This window comes from Coenobita brevimanus, chromosome 23 (genome assembly GCF_032717465.1).
Source record: "Coenobita brevimanus isolate Jiangsu-jjx chromosome 23, ASM3271746v2, whole genome shotgun sequence".
Classification (NCBI taxonomy): domain Eukaryota; kingdom Metazoa; phylum Arthropoda; class Malacostraca; order Decapoda; family Coenobitidae; genus Coenobita; species Coenobita brevimanus.
The window spans coordinates 54563244-54586137 of NC_136976.1; the positions used below are offsets into that span (position 1 = coordinate 54563244).

Here is a 22894-nt window from a genome sequence, read left to right on the forward strand (position 1 = left end):
TGAGTTGCCAAGACAATGACGTGCAGGGGGAAGGGGGGTCATGGGTGGTAAGGCAGTGACCCCTCCTGATAGTTGGTAGAGGAAGGTGTCCCGTGTATACGTACCAAAAATCACGGGCGAAATTTGAAAAATGTGCAAATGATGGACCTCACAATTGCAAAACATATAGATATGTTATCGGGACTGAGCGTGACAAAATATTGCACCATCCATACATTACCAGGATGCGGTGGGTTAATAGAGCCAAGGTCCAGTGTGCAGATAATGAACACGTATGGATACTACACATCCGGATAAATGAGAGACTACTGTACAGTCAGACCCCTGCTTACGAAGGATTGACTTGTGGATAATCCGCAGATATGAAAAAAAATTGTGTGTGGGGTGGGGGAGCTGGTCAGTCATAGCAAGGAAGGAAGGGGTCAGGTGAAGACACTGACAAGGGGATGAGGTGATAATTGCAGTTCAGGGAAGGGTAGAGGATAAGTGGAGGAGTGTAGACAATAATGAGCTTTAATCTGGGTGGGGAGAAAGAGAGAGAGAGAGAGAGAGAGGATAGCACAAAAGTAGGTATGAAGTAGAAAGGTGATGGAGTAGAGGGAAAGAACTTTGTGTCATTAGTAATATGGCATGAGGGTTGGGTTGGACAGGTACATGAGAGCAAGAGAGAGAGAGAATGAGAATGAGAGGTGAACTTAAAAAAAAAAGATATATGAAAGACTGTCAAGAACCAGTTATTTTCATAAGTTAAGAATTGCCTTTACTGTAACTTGTGATTACCTCCTGTTCTAGGGGTTACAGGAGAGAAGTCGTGTTTAGTGGCAAGGATACTACTTTACACAAGGATGGAACCCCCTTCAAGTAGGCTGGGTGACCTGGGGAAGTATCTAGTACCAAGAGAATCTTGAAGAGTATGCCAAGATCACAGCACCTCAACCAACAACCATTCATAATCACGTGTGTCATCCACCCATTCTTAGACGCTTCCCAGTACAGTACACTCCCGACTCGTTCATATCCCCTGTTTATTTATTTTATTTATTTATTTATTTATTTATTTATTTTTTTTTTTTACAACTAAGGGGCGCATCTTGTGGCCATCTACATTGCAAGATAAAGGATACCCATGCTTACCTGGTCAGCCTTCCACCCCCATCCTTGCCTGTGTCTTCTAGCGATGTATGTTGCCTGTGGCATCGTCTTGTAGCACAGCACAGTCTGACCGATGTCATAAATCTGTTCGCTGGTATAGTCCGCCTTGCTGATGATTTCCCTCAGGACAGATATGAATGTGTCTGCTGCTCCGGTGTCTGCTGACTGAGCGTGACAAAATATTGCACCATCCATACATTACCAGGATGCGGTGGGTTAATAGAGCCAAGGTCCAGTGTGCAGATAATGAACACGTATGGATACTACACATCCGGATAAATGAGAGACTACTGTACAGTCAGACCCCTGCTTACGAAGGATTGACTTGTGGATAATCCGCAGATATGAAAAAAAAAACCTGCACTGTCCTTAATTCCTTCTTTTTCTTAAATTTCATGGACCAGATACTCGACACCTCAAATCTTCAATGGGGTCTGGAGAGCTTGTGGCAGGTGATAGCATAAAGGAAGCTGGCCTTCCTCTGAATATTTAAGGAGTCATTTGGCACACCCTCCCTTTCCTTCCAGTTGCAGTACATCAGCAGAAACAACTCCATCATTACGAGATCAGGGTCAGACACTCATATCCTCTTGTCCAAAGGTGATTCTCCATATGCCCGAGCTGTCTTCAGAAAGGCTTCCTTCATGCTGAGAATCATATGAATGGTGGACTTGTTAACGTTGTAAAATTTTGAAGTGTCGCAGTTCCGCTGTCTTCTCTCCTTCCTCTTGATGACATCTATTTTCTGCTCCTGTGCCAAAGACTTCCGACTTTTGGCAGGGTCACGGTGCGGCAGTATGATCAAGCTGGGTCTGGTGACAAAAAAAAGAGCAGAGATCACACAGAGCACGTGTGCAACCAGAGGACAGGAAGAGGGTAGGCTCAACTGGGGCAGGAATGCTTAGTGGACCATGTCAACACCCTGCCCAGACACGTGATAACAATACAGTAATCACTCTAATATCCGGACGCCCAATAACCGAACATCCCCACTACCCGGACCTTATCGTCCTGGGATCAAACATTCCCAAAATGGTCCGAAAATCCAAAAAAATTGGAAAAGAAATCGATTTTTTGCCGTCCGTAATTTGGACTTGCCGCGCGCGCCGCGTGAGAGCATTGTTTTGGTTCGTCATTCCTCCGACGTCCGATAGAGCGCCGCTGCATCCTCCCCACTTCCCGCCTGTTTCTCACCGCGACAAGACCTACGCTGTTCGCCATGGCTGCCCACGTGCTCGCTTTTGTGGTGGTGCCGTACTTGCTGCAAGGCCTCCTGCTGCTCTCTGCCCTACTCTTAGTGTGTGTGATGATGGCCCCGCCTCCTGAGAAAAGGAAGAGAGTGGTGTTGACTCTGGAGAAGAAACGGGAGATATTGGAGAAGGTTGATGCGGGTTGGTCTTCCTCACGCATTCTCCGCGAGTTCAACCTGGCCTGGTCGACTTTGTTTGATATCAAGCGTTCCCGAGACAAGCTCATGCAGTACACAGCTGACTTCTCGTCGAGAAGCAAATGCAACGTGGAGAGGAAGGTTATGTTTACCCCCAAGTATGCAGAGATCGACCGCTCCCCGTTGATTTGGTATCGACAGCAACGTGCAGCTGGTGTGATGGTACGTGGAACGGAGCTGAAGGCTGCTGCTGAGAAGTTTGCAAGGCTTCACGACGCCCTTGACTTCAAGGCATCCAAGGGTTGGCTCTTCGCGTTCAAGTTACGACATGGCCTTACTAACCGTAAAGCACATGGCGAAGCATTGGACGCTAACGAGGATGGAGTGGACGAGTTTCGGCACAAGGTGAAAGGCTTGGTCGACAGGGAGGGCCTCACTCTCGGTCAAGTCTATAACGCTGACGAAACTGGCCTATTCTATCGCTCGGTGCTAACGAACACTCTGGCCGATGAGACGGAGAAGCGTGTACCTGGCCGCAAGCTTTCTAAGGAACGGATATCTGCTTTGTGTTGTGCCAATGCTAACGGCATGCACCGGCTTAAGCCCATTATTGTTGGCCGTGCAAAGCAGCCTCGGTGCCTTCGTGGGGTGATGGATGTCCTTCCTGTCGTATGGTACCATTCTTTGAAAGCATTGTTCACAGCTGTGATTTTCAAAGACTGGTTTCACCATCACTTCGTCAAGGAGGTCATACATTACCAGACGAAGACACTGGGAATTCCTCGCGACCAGGTAAAGGCTCTCCTTCTCCTCGACAATGCACCTGCCCACCCGTGCGACAAGGACTTGGTTGCTGAAAATGGCTGTATTAGGTGCATGTTTCTGCCACCTAATACGACTGCTCTCATTCAACCCATGGACCAAGGAGTGATCGTGGCAACAAAGCGCCTGTACCGTCGGAAGTTCCTGGACGAGGTGATGGTTGTTCTCGAGGACGAGGACGAGCGCAGGGAAGGACGTGACACTCGAGGCAAGCGGACTTTGGAAAACCTTCGCCGCTACAACATCAAGTCTGCGCTGTACAACTGGGCTAGTGCATGGAAGGAAGTCCCTGTGAAAACTGCGCTGTACAACTGGGCTAGTGCATGGAAGGAAGTCCCTGTGAAAACTCTTGAAAATGGTTGGTCTCGTCTGCTTCTCGGAACAGATGTGGAGTACGATTTCCTAGGGTTTGACGTGGATAACTTCCACGCACGGCGACGATGTTGATGTGGACGATGTTCGTGAGTGGTTGGACGACGACAAGGGCGATCCTGGGTATCAGACGTTGTCTGATATCGAGATCGCGTCTTCGGTTGCTGATGTCAGTCCCGAACTTGAAGATTCCGACGACAAAGGCGATGATGATGCAGACTCCGCTCAGCAGGACACTACTCCAGCCATCCCCAAGCTGAGCGCACTCCGGGAACATCTAGAGTTCGTCCTAGACTACCTTGAACACCCGGACTGCGACAGGGTGATGGGGCCCTTGGGACTCGTGGAGGAAGTGCGTGCTTTCCGGCAGCGCATCATCAATTGCCAGAATCGTCGGTCCTTGCGTCAGTCAACGATTGACAGTTTTTTCAGGCCCGTGACCCCCGCTGTGCCAAGCCCTGGTTCCACTCCGTTGCCTCCCCAAGACAGGCCCTCATGCTCCGAGCCACAGCCCAGCACATCAGCTACAGTGGAGTCACCGCTCGACGTGAGTTTGCGGCTGTCTTCAGAGTCTTCTGTAGTCGGTACGCCATCACCACGAGCCACCGATGCACTCCTTGGACGCCTGCCAGTGATACTCTCGGGCTCTGACTGAATAAACAGCAAGAACTTCTCCACTAGACCACACGGGAATTTTGAGTGTTGTGCAGTGAAAAAAATGGTGTGTTGTGTTAAGGTTTTCAAGTTGGGAGAAAAGACTAAGTAGAAAAGAAATTTAACGTAACTAACCTTCTTGGTTTTGGCTTTGGAAAATTAAAAAAACGGGGGAAAAGTTAATGTGCAACACTTATATTAAACTGGAACATTATTTGGACTAAAGTGAACACTGTGAAAAGAACGGACTTCTGTGTGTTAGTGACTAAGTTCAGTGCAAGACTTCAGGAAGAGTGTAGTGCAAGTGCTTCAGGAAATCGTTCTTACTGTCAGAGTCCGAGAGGAGGCGGTTATTCATCGAGGTGGCCAGGGACTTGCTGTAAGTAGCCAGAATGTTTCATGTTGTACTATTTTCCATACCATATTTACCAGAATGTTTCATATTGTATTTTTTTCCATACTATACTTACCAGAAAGTGTCATACTGTACTTCTTTCCATACTATACTTACCTCATGCATGTGCAGTAGGAATGTGTTTTTCAGAGTTCGGTTAGGTTAGGTTCGGTTAGAGTCCATAAGTACCAGAATGTTTATTAATGTATGAACATACTTCTAAACCCACATTTTATGTTTCTTTTGCATTTATTTCAGTCATTTATGTGCCTTATTGGTGTGATTTGGGTGTTAAATAGGTGCTATGCATGTCCGGAGGGAGTTGTATAGGTGTTTCTCTGAGTTAGGGTCCATAAGTACAAGTCCATAAGCTGGGGCCCAATATCCGGACGAAACCAATATCCGAACCTACCGATGGCTCTATTGATCCAGATATTGGAGGGGTTACTGTACTTCATAGGCTGATGCAACCCGTGCTCTGTCTGTCACTTGCTGCATTGTGTGAATTCCAACAGTAATTTTATGCCACTCGCCATGTTCTGTGTATCATATGCCATGTAATATGACTTTGAAACATAAATTGGGGCCTAACGCCGCATTATGTCCATTATCACTGCATAGTCGGGCACTGTAAAAATTGAGCAGCTTCCTCCAGCCGCTTTTCTATCTACTGTATTTTTTCTGCGTTTTGACCTTTTTGGGACACAAAATGGCACCTCGTGTTATGTGAGATTCATGCTCTGTGATCGCTCGTTATGCGAGCGCTTGCTGTATTTATCATGCGCCTTTCAGTATTTACCATGCATATTACAGTCATGATGAGATAAACTAATTACCATGATTTTCCCACCTTCTTGTCAGCGACATTCCCAAACATGCTTCTTTTGAAAATTATGTAGTCACTCAAGCTCCTTTCATCATGCTCCTCAGTATATATCCTCAGGGTGTGAACCCAGTGATCTGCAGGCAGAACATGTTCTTCTCTCGCATCTGTCGTCTTTTTATGTTGTTGTTGTTGTCCCAGACTCATCTAGACATGAACTTAGTGGACTCAGACTTCGGCTGTTGTTTTTCACGCAATCCACCATCTCCCTTTTGGGGGATGGGTAGCAGTTGAGATGTTTGTATAACTGAAGTTATATCTGTGCTACCCTATGAAGATGTTCCTCTCCAGCACATAGTTTCTGTATACCACATACTTTTATGTGCTCCTCTGTGCCTAATATTCATTTCATTTTACTTTATTTTATTTATAAAGACTCCAACATACTTGCATTGCATAGGCTTTGGTCACTTAATGGCAGCTCTCCATGCTGCTCGATCTCTGGTAACCTCCCTATTAAGTTCCTTATACCTGAGGTCACACTGTGTGACCTTGTCCACCCACCCGTCAACATTCGCAGCTCTCGCGTTACCCACCCACTGTCATCATCCATCCTTTCAACATGCCTAAACTATCTCAGCCTACCCCTTCCCATCACAGCAGTAATACATTGAAGTACCATCCATCCTCTCAACTCCTCATTCACAGTCCTAATGCCTCCAGGCCTCTCATTCAAGGATGCACTACACATCCAACTAATAATTTCTCAACATGAAGCCTATAAATATCCTTTTCCTTTACTGTGGGGGTCTCACTACCGTACAACATTACACTCCTCACACATGCTGTGTAAAATGATGCCTTAGCACAGAGGGAGAGCCCTCTCAGTATCAGGAGTGGCAGCAGATCCTTGAACTTCTTCCAACCATTCCATACTGCAGCTCCACCTCCAGCACATAATGTGTCTCCTAAATAGCAAAACTCTTCTACACATTCAAGAGACTCCAGCATGAACAATCCTTTAACACCTCACAATCTCAACATGCTGTCTTTGGCACACTGCACACAGGAATTTATATGTGTTTACAGTCAAACCCCTCTTACCCAATTCCATCTCTTTCCAAATCTTTCCTCTACCTACCTCTTATTTTCTGTAAGCAACACCAGGTCATCAGCATACAACATTTCCCTAGGGGGTACATTCCTGAAGTCATGTGAAAGAGCTTCAAGTACCATGATAACAGTACTGGACCGAAGATAGACCACTGACCCTTTATGCATGCCAACATTCACGGAAAACTCACCACTCAAATTTCCGTTCACTGGATGAGAGCACCCTAGCACATTGCAGTAACCACTCTAATCATCCACTCCTTGATCCCAGTCTTTTCCATTACCTACTTCATCACCTCACTGGGAACTCTGTCAAAGGCCCTCTCTAAGTCAACAAAAAAAAGTACAGCTCCGTCTTCTTTCTTCTGTACGTATTTTGCCTGAAGCTGTCGGACACTTAATATTTTGCATCAGTGATCCCCTTGCCTGGAACCCAAACTGCATCTCATCATTGCATAATCTTAACCTTACCTGACCCATGTCCTCAATCCCCATTCATTATCATTTTCCACTTGTAGAGCATAACAGCCAGTATATTTATAACATCATTGTTAACTCTCATTCAAGTCACCCATCATAAATATGCCACAACTTATGGATATCTGTCATTTCACTCCATGTAAGGTGTATATACAGTGATCAGTGTCACTTTTCACCATCTTAAGCTAAAACTTGTCATGTATACTCATGAAGGTATTACATTTGTAATCTTTTCTCTCCATCATTCATTATTCATCAGCAGAGCATCTCCTTTACTTTGCCCATATGTACACTTACCTTACCTGATACACTTCACGCACTTCCACACATATATTATCATACTCCCCTCTTTATCATTGTTTCACAAACTGCAGTCATATCATACTTCTAGTTCTTGAAGATATTTACTTCCACCCTGTAACACTCATTATGCTTACCTTTCACATTCCCCACTGACATATAAGTTGTGGACAGGCACAGGTCCCTGATTTGAGGATTTCTATGCTTTTGCCAGGAAGACTAGAGGATGGGGGAACCCTAGTTCTAACAACCCTCCACCTTTTTGTTGTCAGGAATGCAGAGATTACTTGGGCAATATTTTTTCTCCCCTACTGTGGGAATTTGCTATAAGTCTTCCAGTCAGTGTAATACCATATATAATTTCCTTTAGAAACAGGAAATCATTTTTATTGTCAGTCAGTGTAGAGTCACCAGCAGGTAGCACTAGATTGAGTGACGATGAGTGCCACCACCCACCATTAAATGGAGATGAATGAATATGTATATTTTTGTTGCCATCATAGTATTGTAAGTGATTTCATGAAATAAATTTGTCATGGAGACACAGTTTTTGGGTTTTGAATGATTTATGGAAGACTGTGTGGCCCATTTCACTGGGCATGCTGTTGATAATTTTCCCTGTCTCCTACTTTCCCTATCCTTCTTTCTGGATCCAACCTCACCTTATCTATAGGTGAGAAAAAGGCTTATAGTAGGTAGGGTATGAATACTGTATTGTATTGCCTGGTTCTCAAATTTATATATATACTTATTTCTCATTGTTGAGGAAGAATTACAAAACACTGTTGGAGGAGCACTGACTTAAAAACAACACACCCATATATGGCAGCGTATAAGCAGATCTTTGAAATACTATTTTGATTGGCCAGGCTTGAGAGGTAGAAACAGTACACCCATAAATGGCAGCATGTAAGCAAATCTTTGAAATAAAATTTTGATTGGCCAGGCTTGGGAGGTCAGCATACAGGACAAGTCTAAAGTCTAAATTTGCCCTCTAAAAGCATGACAAGAATTGATATATATAGATAGATATATAGATAGATAGAAGAATACTGCCACCGTATTCCCTGCATGTCGTAAAAGGCGACTAAAAGGGGCAGGGTGAGGGAACTAGGGACCCCCTCCTCTGTTCTTTAGTTCCTAAAAAGAGACAGGCCAGAGAAAGGGATGGGGGATGGAGTTATCCCCGTACCTGATGATTGGGTCTATGAATGTGCGTGGATGTAGTACGATTGAGGCTAAAAGAGATGAGACTGGGAGAATGTTTGTGAGAAGAAAGTTGGATGTGTTAGCTTTGAGTGAAACGAAGATGAAAGGGAAGGGTGAGTCTATATTTGGAAGTGTGAGTGGAAGATTGTCAGGTGTTGATAGAGGAAGGGCAAGAGTAGGTGTGCCTTGTTAGTGAGTCCGGAAGTACAGCAGTGCGTGATTGAATGGAAGGAGGTGTCATCGAGACTAAAGTGGGTGAAAGCGAAATTTGAACGTGAGTTGTGGGTGTTTGTGAGTGCATATGGGCCTGGTAGTGAAAGGGATGAAGAAGAGAGGGAGTCTTTCTGGAATGATGTTGATGAGTGTCTGCAGAGTTTTGGAGCGAATGTGAATGTGGTAATGATGGGAGATCTAAATGCTAGAGTGGGAAATGTAGCAGTTAAAGGTGTAGTTGATATGCGTGGTGTGCCTGGAAGAAATGAAAATGGGGAACGAATGATAGCGATGTGTCTTGAGTGAGAGATGGTGATTGGAAATACGCTGTTTGAGAAGAAAGATATTTATAAGTATACATGGGTGAGACAGGAGGATGGAAGGGTTGTTGATAGAGCTTTGATGGACTATGTGGTTGTGTCTAGGAATGTAATAGGAAGATTGTTGGATGTGAGAGTTCTGAGAGGGGAGGGTGGAGGTATGTCTGACCACTACCTGGTGGAGGGAAAGTTAAGAGTAGGTAAGAGATGGGTGAGAGCTAGGAGGGTTAGGTGTGGCAGGGAGGTTTTTAAAGTGAGTGAGTTGGATAAAAGAGAGAGAAAGGTAGAGTATCAGGAGAAATTGAAAGATAAGTGGAACGCAGTGAAAGATCGGTAAAATGGCAGGGTGGAGGAGGAATGGCAGTTGTTTAAGAGTGCTGTGGTGGGGCATGCAGAAGAGGTGTGTGGTGTGAGACATGTGGGTGGTGGTGTAAGAAAAGGAAGTGAATGGTGGTGTGAGGAGGTCAGTATGGCTGTGGCTGAGAAGAGACGTGCATATGAAGTGTGGCTGCAGAGGAAGGATGAGATGTCATATGAAAGGTATAAGGAAAAGAGGAATAGGGCAAGAAGGGCTGTGCGTGATGCTAAAGTGGCACCAGATGAGAGGTGGGGTAGGCGGCTGACAGAGAATTTTCAACAGAATAAGAAAATGTTTTGGAAGGAGGTGAAAAGGGTGTGAAAGGGAGAGTCTGGGAAGGAAGAACGAGTAAAAGCAGAGGATGGAAGGATGTTAATTGAGATGGATGCAGTAAGGAAGAGATGGGCAGAGTATTTTGAAAGATTGTTAAATGTAGAGGAGGAAAGGGTGGCTGAGATTATGGCGGATAGAAGGGTGCAAGGAATAAATGTGTTGGGAGAGTTGAATGATTCTTTGATCACGAAGGAGGAAGTGGAGAAGGCAGTAAAGGAGATGAAAACAGGGAAAGCTGCAGGTATGGATGGGTGTGCTGTGGAATGCCTGAAGGGTGGTGGAGTGACTATTGTTGACTGCCTAGTAAGATTGTTGAATGTGTGCTTTGTGAAAGGTATGGTGCCAGTTGACTGGGCAAGTGCTTGTATGGTCCTGTTGTATAAAGGCAAGGGTGATAAGTATGAATGTACTAGCTTTAGGGGTATAAGTCTGTTGAATGTTGTAGGTAAGGTGTATGGTAGAGTGTTAATTATGAGAGTTAGAGAGGGTACAGAGGGAGTGATTGGTGATGAGCAGTGTGGCTTTAGGAGAGGGAGGGGATGCATGGATCAGGTGTTTGCTGTGAGACAAGTGTGTGAAAGGTATTTAGCGAAAGGTAAGGATGTGTTTTGGGCATTTATGGATTTAGAGAAAGCGTATGATAGAATTGATAGGGAGGCTTTGTGGACTGTTTTAAGATTGTATGGACTTGATGGTAGGTTACTAAAAGGGGTGAAAAGTTTTTATGTAAATAGTAGAGGGTGTGTAAGAGTGGGAAATGCTGTGAGTGATTGGTTTTCCGTGAGAGTGGGGCTGCAACAGGGATGTGTGATGTCGCCATGGTTGTTTAATATTTACATGGATGGAGTTGTAAGGGAGGTGAATGCAAGAGTTTTAGGTGGAGGTCTGAATCTGGTGAATGTTGATGGTGGAGAGTGGAATCTGAAGCAGCTGCTGTTTGCAGATGATATTGCACTGGTGGCTGATTCAGAGGAGAGATTGAGACAGTTGGTAGAGGAGTTTGGAAGGGTGTGTGAAACGAGGAAATTGAAAGTAAATGAGAATAAGAGTAAAGTGATGAAGTGTACGAGGTTGGTAGATGGTAGGGGGATGAATATAGTTTTGAATGGCGAGTTGCTTGAGGAGGTAGAGTGTTTTAGATATCTAGGGTCACATGTTCCTGTGGATGGAAGAGTAGATGCAGAAGTGAAGTTTAGAATAAATGAAGTAGGAAAGGTGCTGGGAGGAATGAAAAAAGTGTTTAGATGTTGTTTGCTTAGAATGGATGTAAAGAGAAGGCTGTATGAGGGTGTTGTGGTACTGACTGCGTTATATGGGGCTGAAACATGGAATATGGGTGTAGCAGAGAGGAAAAGTTTGAATGTAATGGAGATGAGGTGTCTGAGGAGTATGTGTGGAGTGACGCGTATGGATCGAGTGCGAAATGATGAAGTGTGAAGGAGAACTGGAGTTGTTCGGGAGATGGCTGGTAGAGTTGAGCAGAGGGTGTTGCGATGGTTTGGGCATATGGAGAGAGTGGATAATGAGCGACTGGTGAAAAAGATAACTAGATCTGATGTGAGAGGTGTAAGGCTGAGAGGAAGACCACGAATAGGATGGATGGACAGTGTGAAGAGAGCACTGGATGCGAGAGGGATGTCTGTTGAGCAAGGAAGAGTGGCTGTGCGTGACAGAAATAAATGGAGAGAAATTGTGAATGAATAAGTGATGACGCAGCCCTGAGGGGATATTCTCCCGCATTTGGTCTGATCAGCTAGTCAGGTCAGGTGCGGGTAAGGGGATGGGTCTGTTATGATGTGGCAGGGGTAAACCAGCTCTGCTGTCGGGCCCTGCTGCAGATGTCACTGATTGCATTGCGCAGTTGACCCTTGTGCGGTATGGTGCGGTGAGGATCTGTCCATTCTCCCCTTTGGGGCTAAGATGCGAATGAATGTGTTTGAATGGATGAGTAAATGGGGAGTGTGTCGTCCTGTCTCAGCTACCTCCCTTTCCTTGGGGGAAGCAGCCTAGGTATATAGATAGATAGATAGATAGATCTTTATTTCTATGCTTCAGTTTTGGTTCAAGTACTGTAAAGTTTTTCTCAGTTATTTTATTTCACATGTGGTAAATAAACATGGCAAGATGCTCATTTGTTTGGTGTCTGTAGCTTTCACTTTTGGCTAGTGTCTGTAAAAACTGCATTTTATTGATACACAATTTAAAATCTCCTAATAAGGTAACAGTATAGAATTTACAGTGCAAAAATGATCATACAGGGGATGAATTCCTTCAAAGTCAGTTTTATAGTTTGTGGACAAAAATGGGTCATCATAAGAATTGGATTCCAGTTCGCTGGCTCCAGCCTTATTTTCGCTGCTTCTGTCCTCTTCGTCCAAATTTCTGAAAAACACTGGGAAAGATTATGCAGTGCATTGCATATATATGGTGTGGATGAAAAGTGGTTGAATGCTGTAAAGAAGTTTTTGATGTCAGTTAACCATCTGTAAGAGTAGGTTGGTATCTGTGTGGGTGGTTCATTATCACTGTTGAAGTGAGACAAGGGTGTGTTATGTTCCTGTGGTATCTGTGTGAGTGGTTCAGTATCGCTGTTGAAGTGAGTCAAGGATGTGTTATGTTCCCATGGTATCTGTGTGAGTGGTTCAGTATCGCTGTTGAAGTCAGACAAGGACGTGTTATGTTCCCATGGTATCTGTGTGAGTGGTTCAGTATCACTGTTGAAGTGAGACAAGGATGTGTTATGTTCCCATGGTATCTGTGTGAGTGGTTCAGTATCACTGTAGAAGTGAGTCAAGGGTGTGTTATGTTCCCGTAGCGTCTGTGTGAGTGGTTCAGTATCACTGTTGAAGTGAGACAAGGGTGTGTTATGTTCCCATGGCGGTTGTTTTTGTGATCCAGGCTTTTGAAATTCTTGGCTTCACTCCTGTATTGTTAAAATAATATTGGTAGTGCAGTAGTAGATGAAACTGATTTGCTGTCTGTTTAGTGTTGCAAGAAATATGCAAAAATGGCGGTATGATACCTTAGCACATTAATTTTGCTGTATGCTTAATCTCACCATATGATTCGATATTATGGATATCAAGTAAATTCTTTTATCTTTTGTCACCCCTGTACCAGCTGCAATATTATGGATATCGAGTAAATTCTTTTATCTTTTGTCACCCCTGTACCAGCTGCAATATTATGGATATCAAGTAAATTCTTTTATCTTTTGTCACCCCTGTACCAGCTGTGAGATTATGGATATCGAGTAAATTCTTTAATCTTTTGTCACCCCTGTACCAGCTGCGATATTATGGATATTGAGTAAATTCTTTTATCTTTTGTCACCCTTGTACCAGCTGTGATATTATGGATATCGAGTAAATTCTTTTATCTTTTGTCACCCTTGTACCAGCTGCAATATTACGGATATTGAGTAAATTCTTTTATCTTTTGTCACCCCTGTACCTGTTGCATTTTTCTTATCAGTTATGGCTGTTTTGCATTTTACAGTCTGCAAGAAATGAAGAGAAATGTACCCAGTGTGATAAGCATGGGCTAGTTGTCTAGTCAAGGGCTGACCCATGAGTGATTCAGTACGCAGATCCTTTGGTTATTGCGCATAATTGGTACCGAACATGGCACATGGTAACAGAATTTCACATTAATTGGTACCAGGCACTCCCAAGGACAAGCCCAAAGTTCCCCTTTTATGGCAGTTTAGACACTAAATACATACATATTGTTGTGATAAGAACCAGAAACACACTAATGCATGGTTAAGAGAAAGTGATGAAAAGGGCACAGTAAGTGAGAAGCACTACCTTGGAGAGACTTGGGGTAAGCGGTTCTGATGCTACGGGGTGGAGGGTTAGCAGTTGTCACCAGTTGGGATTAACTTCTCTTGGAATCCATCAGAGTCATCACAAACAAAAGACACTGCATCATCATTGTCAGCAGAAACCAGCTCAGACAAGCGATAACAATGTTTCTGAGCCGTAAAAAGGCAGGAGTACAGATTTTCATCTTGTAGTGATAACGAAAACTGCTATAACCATGTGCACTATAACCAAGGGATTATTGTAGTGTGAAATAGGTGAGAAAAAGGGAGGAAAGAAAATGACTTGCATTTTTTTTTTTTTTTTTTTTTTAATAAAATGGAAATGAAATGTATTTCAATATTGTAGTGCAGGTTATTCTTTGTCCTCTCTAAAAAAAAATGGACATGTAAATCATTCCAACATAGAATAAAATGTTCCATGTACTGTATCACTGTTTTTAGTTATGTTTCTGCTCTTTCAGGAGAAATGTTAGAGAGTGTGTAATGAAGATGTATACAGGAGCTGAGACTAGTAAAGAAACACAGCATATAACTCCACACATAGCAGCGCACAAGTCATCACTAGCCCCAACATCTTCTGTATCCACCCTGTCATCAGTGGGTCTGACAGATTCTGGCACAACCCATGGTCTGGCTCAACCACACCTTGCCAACAAAAGTGGGATTAATACTCATATTCCTACATACAAAGTAGGAATGCATCCTCCTCATCATTCAGTTGTAAAGAGTTTGGATCATGATGGTCCAGTGTATCTTGCTCGCCATGGACATCCTGGCCAGTCCATCCACTCAGCTCAGCACACTAAAAGTACCCCACAGGATCTTTCAGCCCATGGCCCTGCCACTGATAAAGCAGTACCTCTTGAATTAACTCCTAATTCTTCTTCTCATCACAAACCTTTGCCTCATATCCATACTGTTGTGAGTCAAAGTGTAAGTGGAAATCAGCTAGGGACCTTAATACCCGCGCACCAGACTGAACGAGGATCCTACTTCCGCATGCCAGAGTCGGTGATCAGTGTCCAGGGTCCAGCAGCTGTATTAGTGTCAACAGGAGGAGAAGGAGGTGTTTCATCAAATCCTCATGCATCTCATCCTACCACTTTGGTACATGCACAGTCCAGTTTGCCAGCTCTCAGCACCACCACAAACTTGACAACCATGCCTCCTGCATCATTGGCTGCAACTGTTGCAGTACCTGGTGGTATAAACCCAGTTTCCACTGTGTCAATGTGTCATAATCACGTGATGCCAAGTGAGTGTATAGCAGGTCCAAATGTGGCATCTGGGTGTGGTATACAGCAGCTTGATCTCAGAGGTGTAAAAAAAGAGAAGGTGGATCAGCTGGAAGGAATGGGGCTACCAGGTGGATCTCAGCAAGGAGCTGGACCTCAGAGGGACCTTGTGCGCCAAGCCCTACAGGCAGTAGTCACCAATCCTCAGCACAAAACTGGTAATGATCAAGAAGTAATTGAATATAACTACACAGCTGGTGATATTGCAGGTAATTCTGGAATTTCGCTCATATCTTTACTTATAAACCTACTACCTTTATGTGAACTTGCTCTTCATGGCTATTTCATAGTATATATATTTACATTAGTAACACTGCCTGTATAAGATCACAGTTCAATACTAGCTCCATTCTAATTCAGAGATGGTCATTAGTTTTTTAATCACTACTGTTAAGCTGTAGTACATATGTTGAGTAACATAACTCCTGTATGGAAATTATCAGTGCAGAAACAGTACTGTACTGTATGCAGTTGCTTCCAGCTTAATGATTAATCCCCAGTTTGTGTTTTTGTATTCATCATTTTTTTTTTTTTAATGATTTAATTCAATCATAATACTGAGTGACAAATATATATATGTATATATATATATATATATATATATATATATATATATATAAGTAGTAGGTAGGGGCATATATGTATATATATATATATATATATATATATATGTATATATATATATATATATATATATATATATATGTAGTAGGTAGGGGCACTCACCATCCACTCACTTGATGTAGTGCTGCTCTCAGGTTTCTGCCCTTTCCTCTCCTCCATCTTTCTTTCCTTCCATCCTCTTCTGTTTTTCTTTCCTTCATTCTTTCCTCATCCTTCTGCCCATGGGTGACTTTACACTCCCTCTTCTGTCTTTCTTTCCTTTATTCATTCCTCTGCCTTCTGCCTGTGGGTGACTCTACACTGAGTGACAAGCCAAATGGTTTCCTGTATACCAGGAAACCATTTATTACGTTGGGTGGTAACCGTATGACCAGATTTTGGCGCCTGGTGGTTTAGTGGGTAATTATTGCTCTCCAATGGGATTGAGCCAGTGAAGGTTTATATCCAAGGGGTGGTTGGGGTTTATTGCTCATGTAATGCCACTGAGGGATGAGTGAGGCTGGTCACTCTCACCTGAAATGTCAGGACCAACTTGCCTAGCCCCGGGCTCCTACACTTCTCATGGGGCAACGTAGGATTGGATGATGGATGGATATATATATATATATATATATATATATATATATATATATATTTATGTATGTAGTTTATAAAGGCTCCAACACTCCAACATGCTTGCATGTGTCGGCCTTGGTCACCTAATGGCAGCTCTCCATACTGCTCAGTGTCTGGCAGCTCCTCTATTCAGTATCTTATCCCTGAGGTCACACTTTATGACCTTGTCCCGGGTCTTTTTTGGTCTGCCTTTCGCAACCCTATCTCCAACTTTCACGGTTCTCACATTTTGCACCCAGTTGTCACTGTCCATCCTCACCACATGTCCAAACAAACAATCTGGAACTCCTCATCACAGCAGCAATACACTCAAGTACCATCCTTCCTCTCAGTTCTTCAGTCGGAAACCTAGCCCCCTCAGGCCTCGCTTTCAAGAACACACTACACTTCCATCTAATCATTGTCATTTTTGTTTGATCTACAAATATCCTCTTCCTTTACGGCCGAGACCTCAGTACCATACAGCTTCACACTCCTAATACATACACATATATATGTATATTAATTAGCTATCAACTCCCTCCCTAGTCTGTGAAAGAGGGTTGGTGGGAGGTTGGTGGGCTTCAGAAGGGCAGGGTCTTCAGTCCACCGAGTTCCTGTTCAGATGAGACTTGGGCCACAACAACAGTAACATTATACTATAGCAAGCAGTCATGTGTGAAAGATGCTGGTGTTCTGTATCGACTTATTCAATATAGTGGTATCTGCTGGTGACTCAGCATTGAATGAAAAGCCTAATGGTTTCTTGCTGTCCACGAAATCATTTACCATACCAAATGGTAATCTTATAGCCAATTTCTGGGGTAGGGCAGGAAGAATGTTGCCCCTGTAATCCCTGGATGTTTGTTGGAGAAAAAGGAGAGGGTGGTAGGAATTTGGGATCCTTACCTTCTGTTCTTACCACTGACTTAACCCGCCCCATCCTGACCACTTTTCCACCACTGACTTCCCCCCAATCCCGACCATTTTTGGAAAAAATTTTTTTGGCTCAAACCTCCGCTTTTGGTGAGAAACATCGAAAAATCATAGAGAAATCGCTCACCTGAGGTTTAAAATACTCGATTCAGGTACCAGTACCCCCTCACCTTACTGTGTTTTCTATGAGGCTGGCTCCAAAGAAAACGAGTTTTATGGGAGTGTAACAATTCCACACCACTCGTAAACGGTATTTATTTATTTATTTGGTACGAATATATATGTAGTACTAGAGAATATTGGTTTTCACACAGTAATATAGGCAATATAAGCATTGTTTCACTCATGAAACACATCAGCATACCTGACCTTTTTTGGCGACATTACATGATCATCATTGATTGTTTCTAACTATAATGCTATTTAAAGTTTGTCCTCCACATTGTCATCGATTGGGGAATCAATCTGGCCCTGAATTTTGTACTGTAGCATGACATGGCTTTACTGGCCAGGTCACTGGTAACAGGTGAATTGCTGAGACAGTGGTGTGCAGGGGGGGGGGGGAGGTCATGCTGGGTAAGGCAATGTCCCTGCCTGGCATCTTGTAGAGGAAGGTGTTCCGTATACGTAACAAAAATCACTCACGAAAATTGAAAATTGTGCAAATTAGGGACCTTGCAATTGATTCGCGTTTAAGTACGTGAACGGGATAGGCAGTGACAAAACGTGTGGACATTGAATCACGTCCACGGGACGCTGCGGGTTAAGTTCAAAAGGTTGCAGAGCTGGGTCCAATGCCTGTCCAGGACCCAGGAAAATAGGCAGGCTCATATGTCATTGTGGAATGTGAAAGAAAAATGTTAGAGAGTGTAAGTAGTGAATTTGTTAAAAAATGTAAGGTTTGATATGAAACCAAGATGAAAAGGATTGAAGTGGCTGAATGGAAGTGTGAAGTGTGTAAAGGTTAGAAATGTGCATCTGTGCTCTAAGGAAATAGGAAGTTGCTTTGTTGATGAATATTGACTGTTGAAAAGATGTAAATGCATCATTTCGTACTGTATGTATGTCATGTTTCATTATGATGAGAAAAGTGGCATTGATTGTTGCATGTGTAAAGTGGGCCCCCCCTTATCCGCGGAACCGCTTTCTGCGGTTCCAGTTAGCTGCAGTCAACGGCGGTCCGAAAATATTTAATGGAAAATTCCAGAAATAAACAGTTCATAAGTTTTAGATTGCGCATTGTTCTGAGTAGCATAATGAAATTATGCGCTGTCCCACTCCGTGACGTGAATCATCCCTTTGTCCAGTGTATTCACGCTGTATACACTACCCACCCAAAAGTCGCTTAGTAGCCATCTCGGTTATCAGATCGATTGTCACGGTATCGCAGTGCTTGTGTTCAAGTAACCCTTATTTTACTTAATAATGGCCCCAAGGCACAAGAGTAGTGATGTTGGCAATTCAGATATGCCAAAGAGAAGTCATAAAGAGTTCTCTTTAAGTGAAAAGGTAAAAGTTGTTGACTCAACCCCCCCTCACGCATTAAGAGTGTATGATGCAGGGCAGCTCACAGAATATTATGTGTTCATTTTTCCTGCATTGTGTTGTATAATGGCGCGGAAACTATAGGCTGTATGGCAACACTAGGATGCTCCCAGCCGCGCTCCTGCCCAAAGTAACTGACCAGCCTGCCGTGCGGGGCCTCAGTCATATGTCACGCTGTTGTTGTGGATAGTCCACAGCCTACAACCTCTCGTGCCCGCTCCTCTCCACCACCCACTGTGGCTGGCAGATGCTCTGACCATGCCACATACTGCTAAATGAGAGTAAGTTCTGTACATGGATTTCTTTCCTTTTTATATCATACCCTAATACAGGCAGACCTCAATATGCGATACCCCAGATTAGTGATGGGGGTAGAAATACCACCCTACCCTGCCTATCATAGGTCTAACCCTGGTTTTGCAATGGGCATTGCACCCCATTGCCACCTTGTGAGTCATCATATTGCAACCCATCGCCACCCTCAGAGCCAGTACATCAGTCCCCTACTTCCATCACCCTACCTTGCCAGGCTTCACCCCCTCCCTGTGACCCTCCCCCAGTGATAGGTTTGAGGTCTTTAAGGAGGATGAGTGAGTGGTAGGAAGCACCACATGTCCCCTAGCATCGGGGGGGGTGGGGTAGCAAGGACAATGACCAGGACCAGACATGAACTTACAAGAAGTAAGTGATGAGAGGTGCGTGATATTTTCTTACCTATTTTTTATGATTTTCAGATTTTATTTCTTGGTTTTAGTGAGTTATTTACAGGTGTTAGACTTAGGTTAACTTCTTTTAGAGCAGTTAGACCATTTAGGTTGGCTTTAAGCTTTTATTTTTATTTATTTATTTATTTTTTTTACTCATTTGGGTGGTTTTAGGACTTAGTTGGGGGGGGGGGGAATCCCAAGGGTCAAAAATGCATCCCTATACTTTACACCTTATACCGGTATCTACCCCGAGATACAATACCCTGCCCGGCGATGAGTTTTTACTTAACCAGTTGCTTCTTTAAACTGGGGTTTGCCTGTATATTTATAAGGTTAAAATGGTTTTCGAGATACAGTAATCCCTCTAATATCCGAACGCCCAATATCCGAACATCCCCACTAACCGGACATAATCCTCATGGAATCCAATATTCCCAAAATGGGCCAAAAACCGCAAAAAATTCGAAAAAAATCTGACTTTTTTCCCTCCCATAATTTGAAATTCCCGCCTGGCACCAAACAGCTGTTACACCATGGTCCCTTCACCCCTTCCTTCCTCCCCCTCCCCCCTCCCCTGTCAGGTTGCCATTTGGTATTTTTCATTACCAAGTGTGGGCCAATTTGGTAATGAAAAATTCGTTTGGTAATGAATTAGAATAATGCATTACCAAATGGATTTTTCACATGTATGAGGATACACAGGATGGAGATGGTGGATTGTTTGCTCTCTCTGATTAATCTGCTACCCTACATAGTGTGAAAATAATCAACATGGTGTTAGTTATAAGGAGAGTGATTACATGTATTTCCACTTGTATATATAATTAGTGAAGAATATATGCTAGCTTTACGAATTTGGTAATGAAAAGTTATATTTGACAATGAAAGTTGAGGAGATTGGTAATGTGGCTGTTGCGATCTGGCAACTCTGTTACCCCACCAACATCAACAGTCACAGCTTAACTCCGATGGAGAGCAGATACTCATAACAGTGCAAGCCACAGGTGCTTGTTTTTTGTGAATAAACAGTGAATAAACTGCAATACCTTGCCACTAGAACACATGGGAATTTACAGTGTTGTGCAGTGTTAAGAAATTAGAATTTAGAGTGCAGAGGATTAACTGTGGACTGCAAACTGGCGGTTCAAACCAGTCCAAGAGCAAGGGACTTGTAAGTACCCAGAATGTTTAATATTGTATGAACTCACCTCTAAAACCTCATTTTATGGTTCTTTTGCATTTATTTCAGTCTTTTATGTTCCTTATTGGTGTGATTTGGGTCTTAAATAGGTGCAATGCATGTCCAGAGGGAGTTGTATAGGTGTTTTTCAGAGTTAGGGTCCATAAGTACAAGTCCATAAGCTGGGGCCCAATATCCGGACAGGACCACTATCCGGACCTGCCTATGGCTCTATTGATCCGGATATTGGAGGGGTTACTGTACTTTATTTTCCTTGAAACATGCCCACATGTAAGTTATGCTGTGTAACTTTTTTGCCCGCCGTGGAGTGGTTATGGAAAGAAAAGAATCATATCCTGAGGTTGCTAAGATCCATCATAAGAACGAGTCTTCTGTCTGTGAAATTGAGGAGGAGGAAAAAGAAGTTCGTTCTAGTTTTGCTGTTGCATCTCAGACTGCAAAAGTTACGACCACAGTGCGTGATAAGTGCTTAGTTAAGATGGAAACGGCATTAAATTTGTGGGTGGAGGACATGAAGAGAAAATGTATTCTGATAGACGGCAACGTTTTGCACCAGAAAGCATTTAGCCCAGTTAGGCCTTGGTAAGTCGGACTAATTGGGGGTAACTCAGTCCGAGTTATGCAATTGTCCGACCAACACGGGTTTATACTCTAAATCTGCATAAATCATCACATTTTTGTGCATACAAGTATTAAGGGACACCAGAGTACAATATATTAAAACTATGACAGCTCTTAACATAATAGTAACCCCCCTTCGCATATTCGCGAGGGTTATATTCCAAGCCCTCTCGCTAATTCTTGAAGTTCGCAAATTCTTTGTACAGTACCTTACTGAAAATGACGTTTACCAGCAATTGCGTAGCGTATGAACCACTGTTACTGTAATGCATTACCCATAAATAAACGTTTCTTGTTAAATCAGTTTTCCCATTGTTTTTAGCTGTTCGGCTGTGACAACTCTTGTTTGATTCAAGGTAATGGCAGAAGGGACTGTCCTAGTGTTTCAGTAAACCTAACCTAACCTAGCTTAACTCTACCTAATAATTTAACCAAGCCTAACCTAACCTACAGTTGGGAAATTGGGAAATGAAGTCCATCTTTGAGTACGTAGAGTAAATTTCTTCCACTACGCTGGAAACAGTGGCTTAACAGCTCAACTCCTCAATGGCTGCGGGTTCAGAAATTTGCATTCACCTCTGGCTGGCCCCGGAAGTTTTTGAAGTTCTAAAATCAATTTATTTTTCAGAAATATTTAAAGAGAATCGTCTGGTGCACCTAGCAATGTGTTTTTTAGCGTCCAAAATCTGTCCTGTGATTTGCTCTGATTCGCAGAAGAATTCATAAAGTTACGGTGCATGTGCCATACGGGCTAAAACATCTGAGATTAAGCGACTGCCTGACTGCTTGGGATCGTAGTGTAGGGTTGTGTAAACATACCAGTGACCTTCATTTCCTTCCAATAATTGTTCACATTTTTTTTATAGCTCGCACTAACTTGACATCACTGACACTGGTACTGTAAAGGGTTGTTCAACACCAGGAGTTATTAAGGGGTTAATGGAATACATTACTGTTTTCATCGGTACGCTCTCTTTCACATATACACACAAAAATGAACAAAGGAATGAGCGCTAAATGTACATTTAACTTTATGCGTAGGGTCGTGTAAACATACCAGTGACCATCGTTCCCTTCCCGTAATTGTTCATTTTTTTCTATAGCTTGTGCTAACTCAACATCATTGATATCGGTACTGTAAAGGGTTGTTCATCATCGGGGGTTATTAAGGGGTTAATGGATTACAATATTGTTTGCACCAGTACTCTGTCTTTCACATATACACACAAAAACGAACAAAAGAATGAGTGCTAAATGTGCAGGTAACAATCAGCAGAAAGACCTCACCAGTTCAATTCATATTCCTGCAGTTTATTTTCTGTATTTTTCCTACTATTTTTTAAAAGAAGAACTGGCTAATTAGTGAAGTCAGTGATTAGTGAGTTTGGCAATTATGGTGTTCTGCTTTAGTAATAAAATATGCAAACAAAGAATACGGTGAGGATAGTAAGAGAATTAAAAATAAAGAATAAAGTGAGGATTCAAGTAAGTCAGTGGTTTTTGGAATGAATTTTCCTTAACAGAATTATACTAGTGTTAATGGAAATTTTCTTTTTAATAGGTCAGATATATACTAGAAAAAAAAGTTTATTTGTTGTATTTTTCTGACTTTTTT

The 22894-nt window shown here is 43.0% G+C and overlaps 1 protein-coding gene across 1 annotated transcript in view; it reads left to right on the plus strand.

Moving 5' to 3' along the window:
- Positions 1-22894, plus strand: part of LOC145392975 (uncharacterized) — a 152351-nt gene that overhangs the window by 67880 nt on the left and 61577 nt on the right. The window contains exon 2 of the mRNA XM_080267269.1: positions 14218-15260. Coding sequence (XP_080123395.1) covers positions 14240-15260 — 1021 coding nt within the window. The 5' untranslated portion in view covers positions 14218-14239. The remainder of the gene's footprint in view (positions 1-14217; positions 15261-22894) is intronic.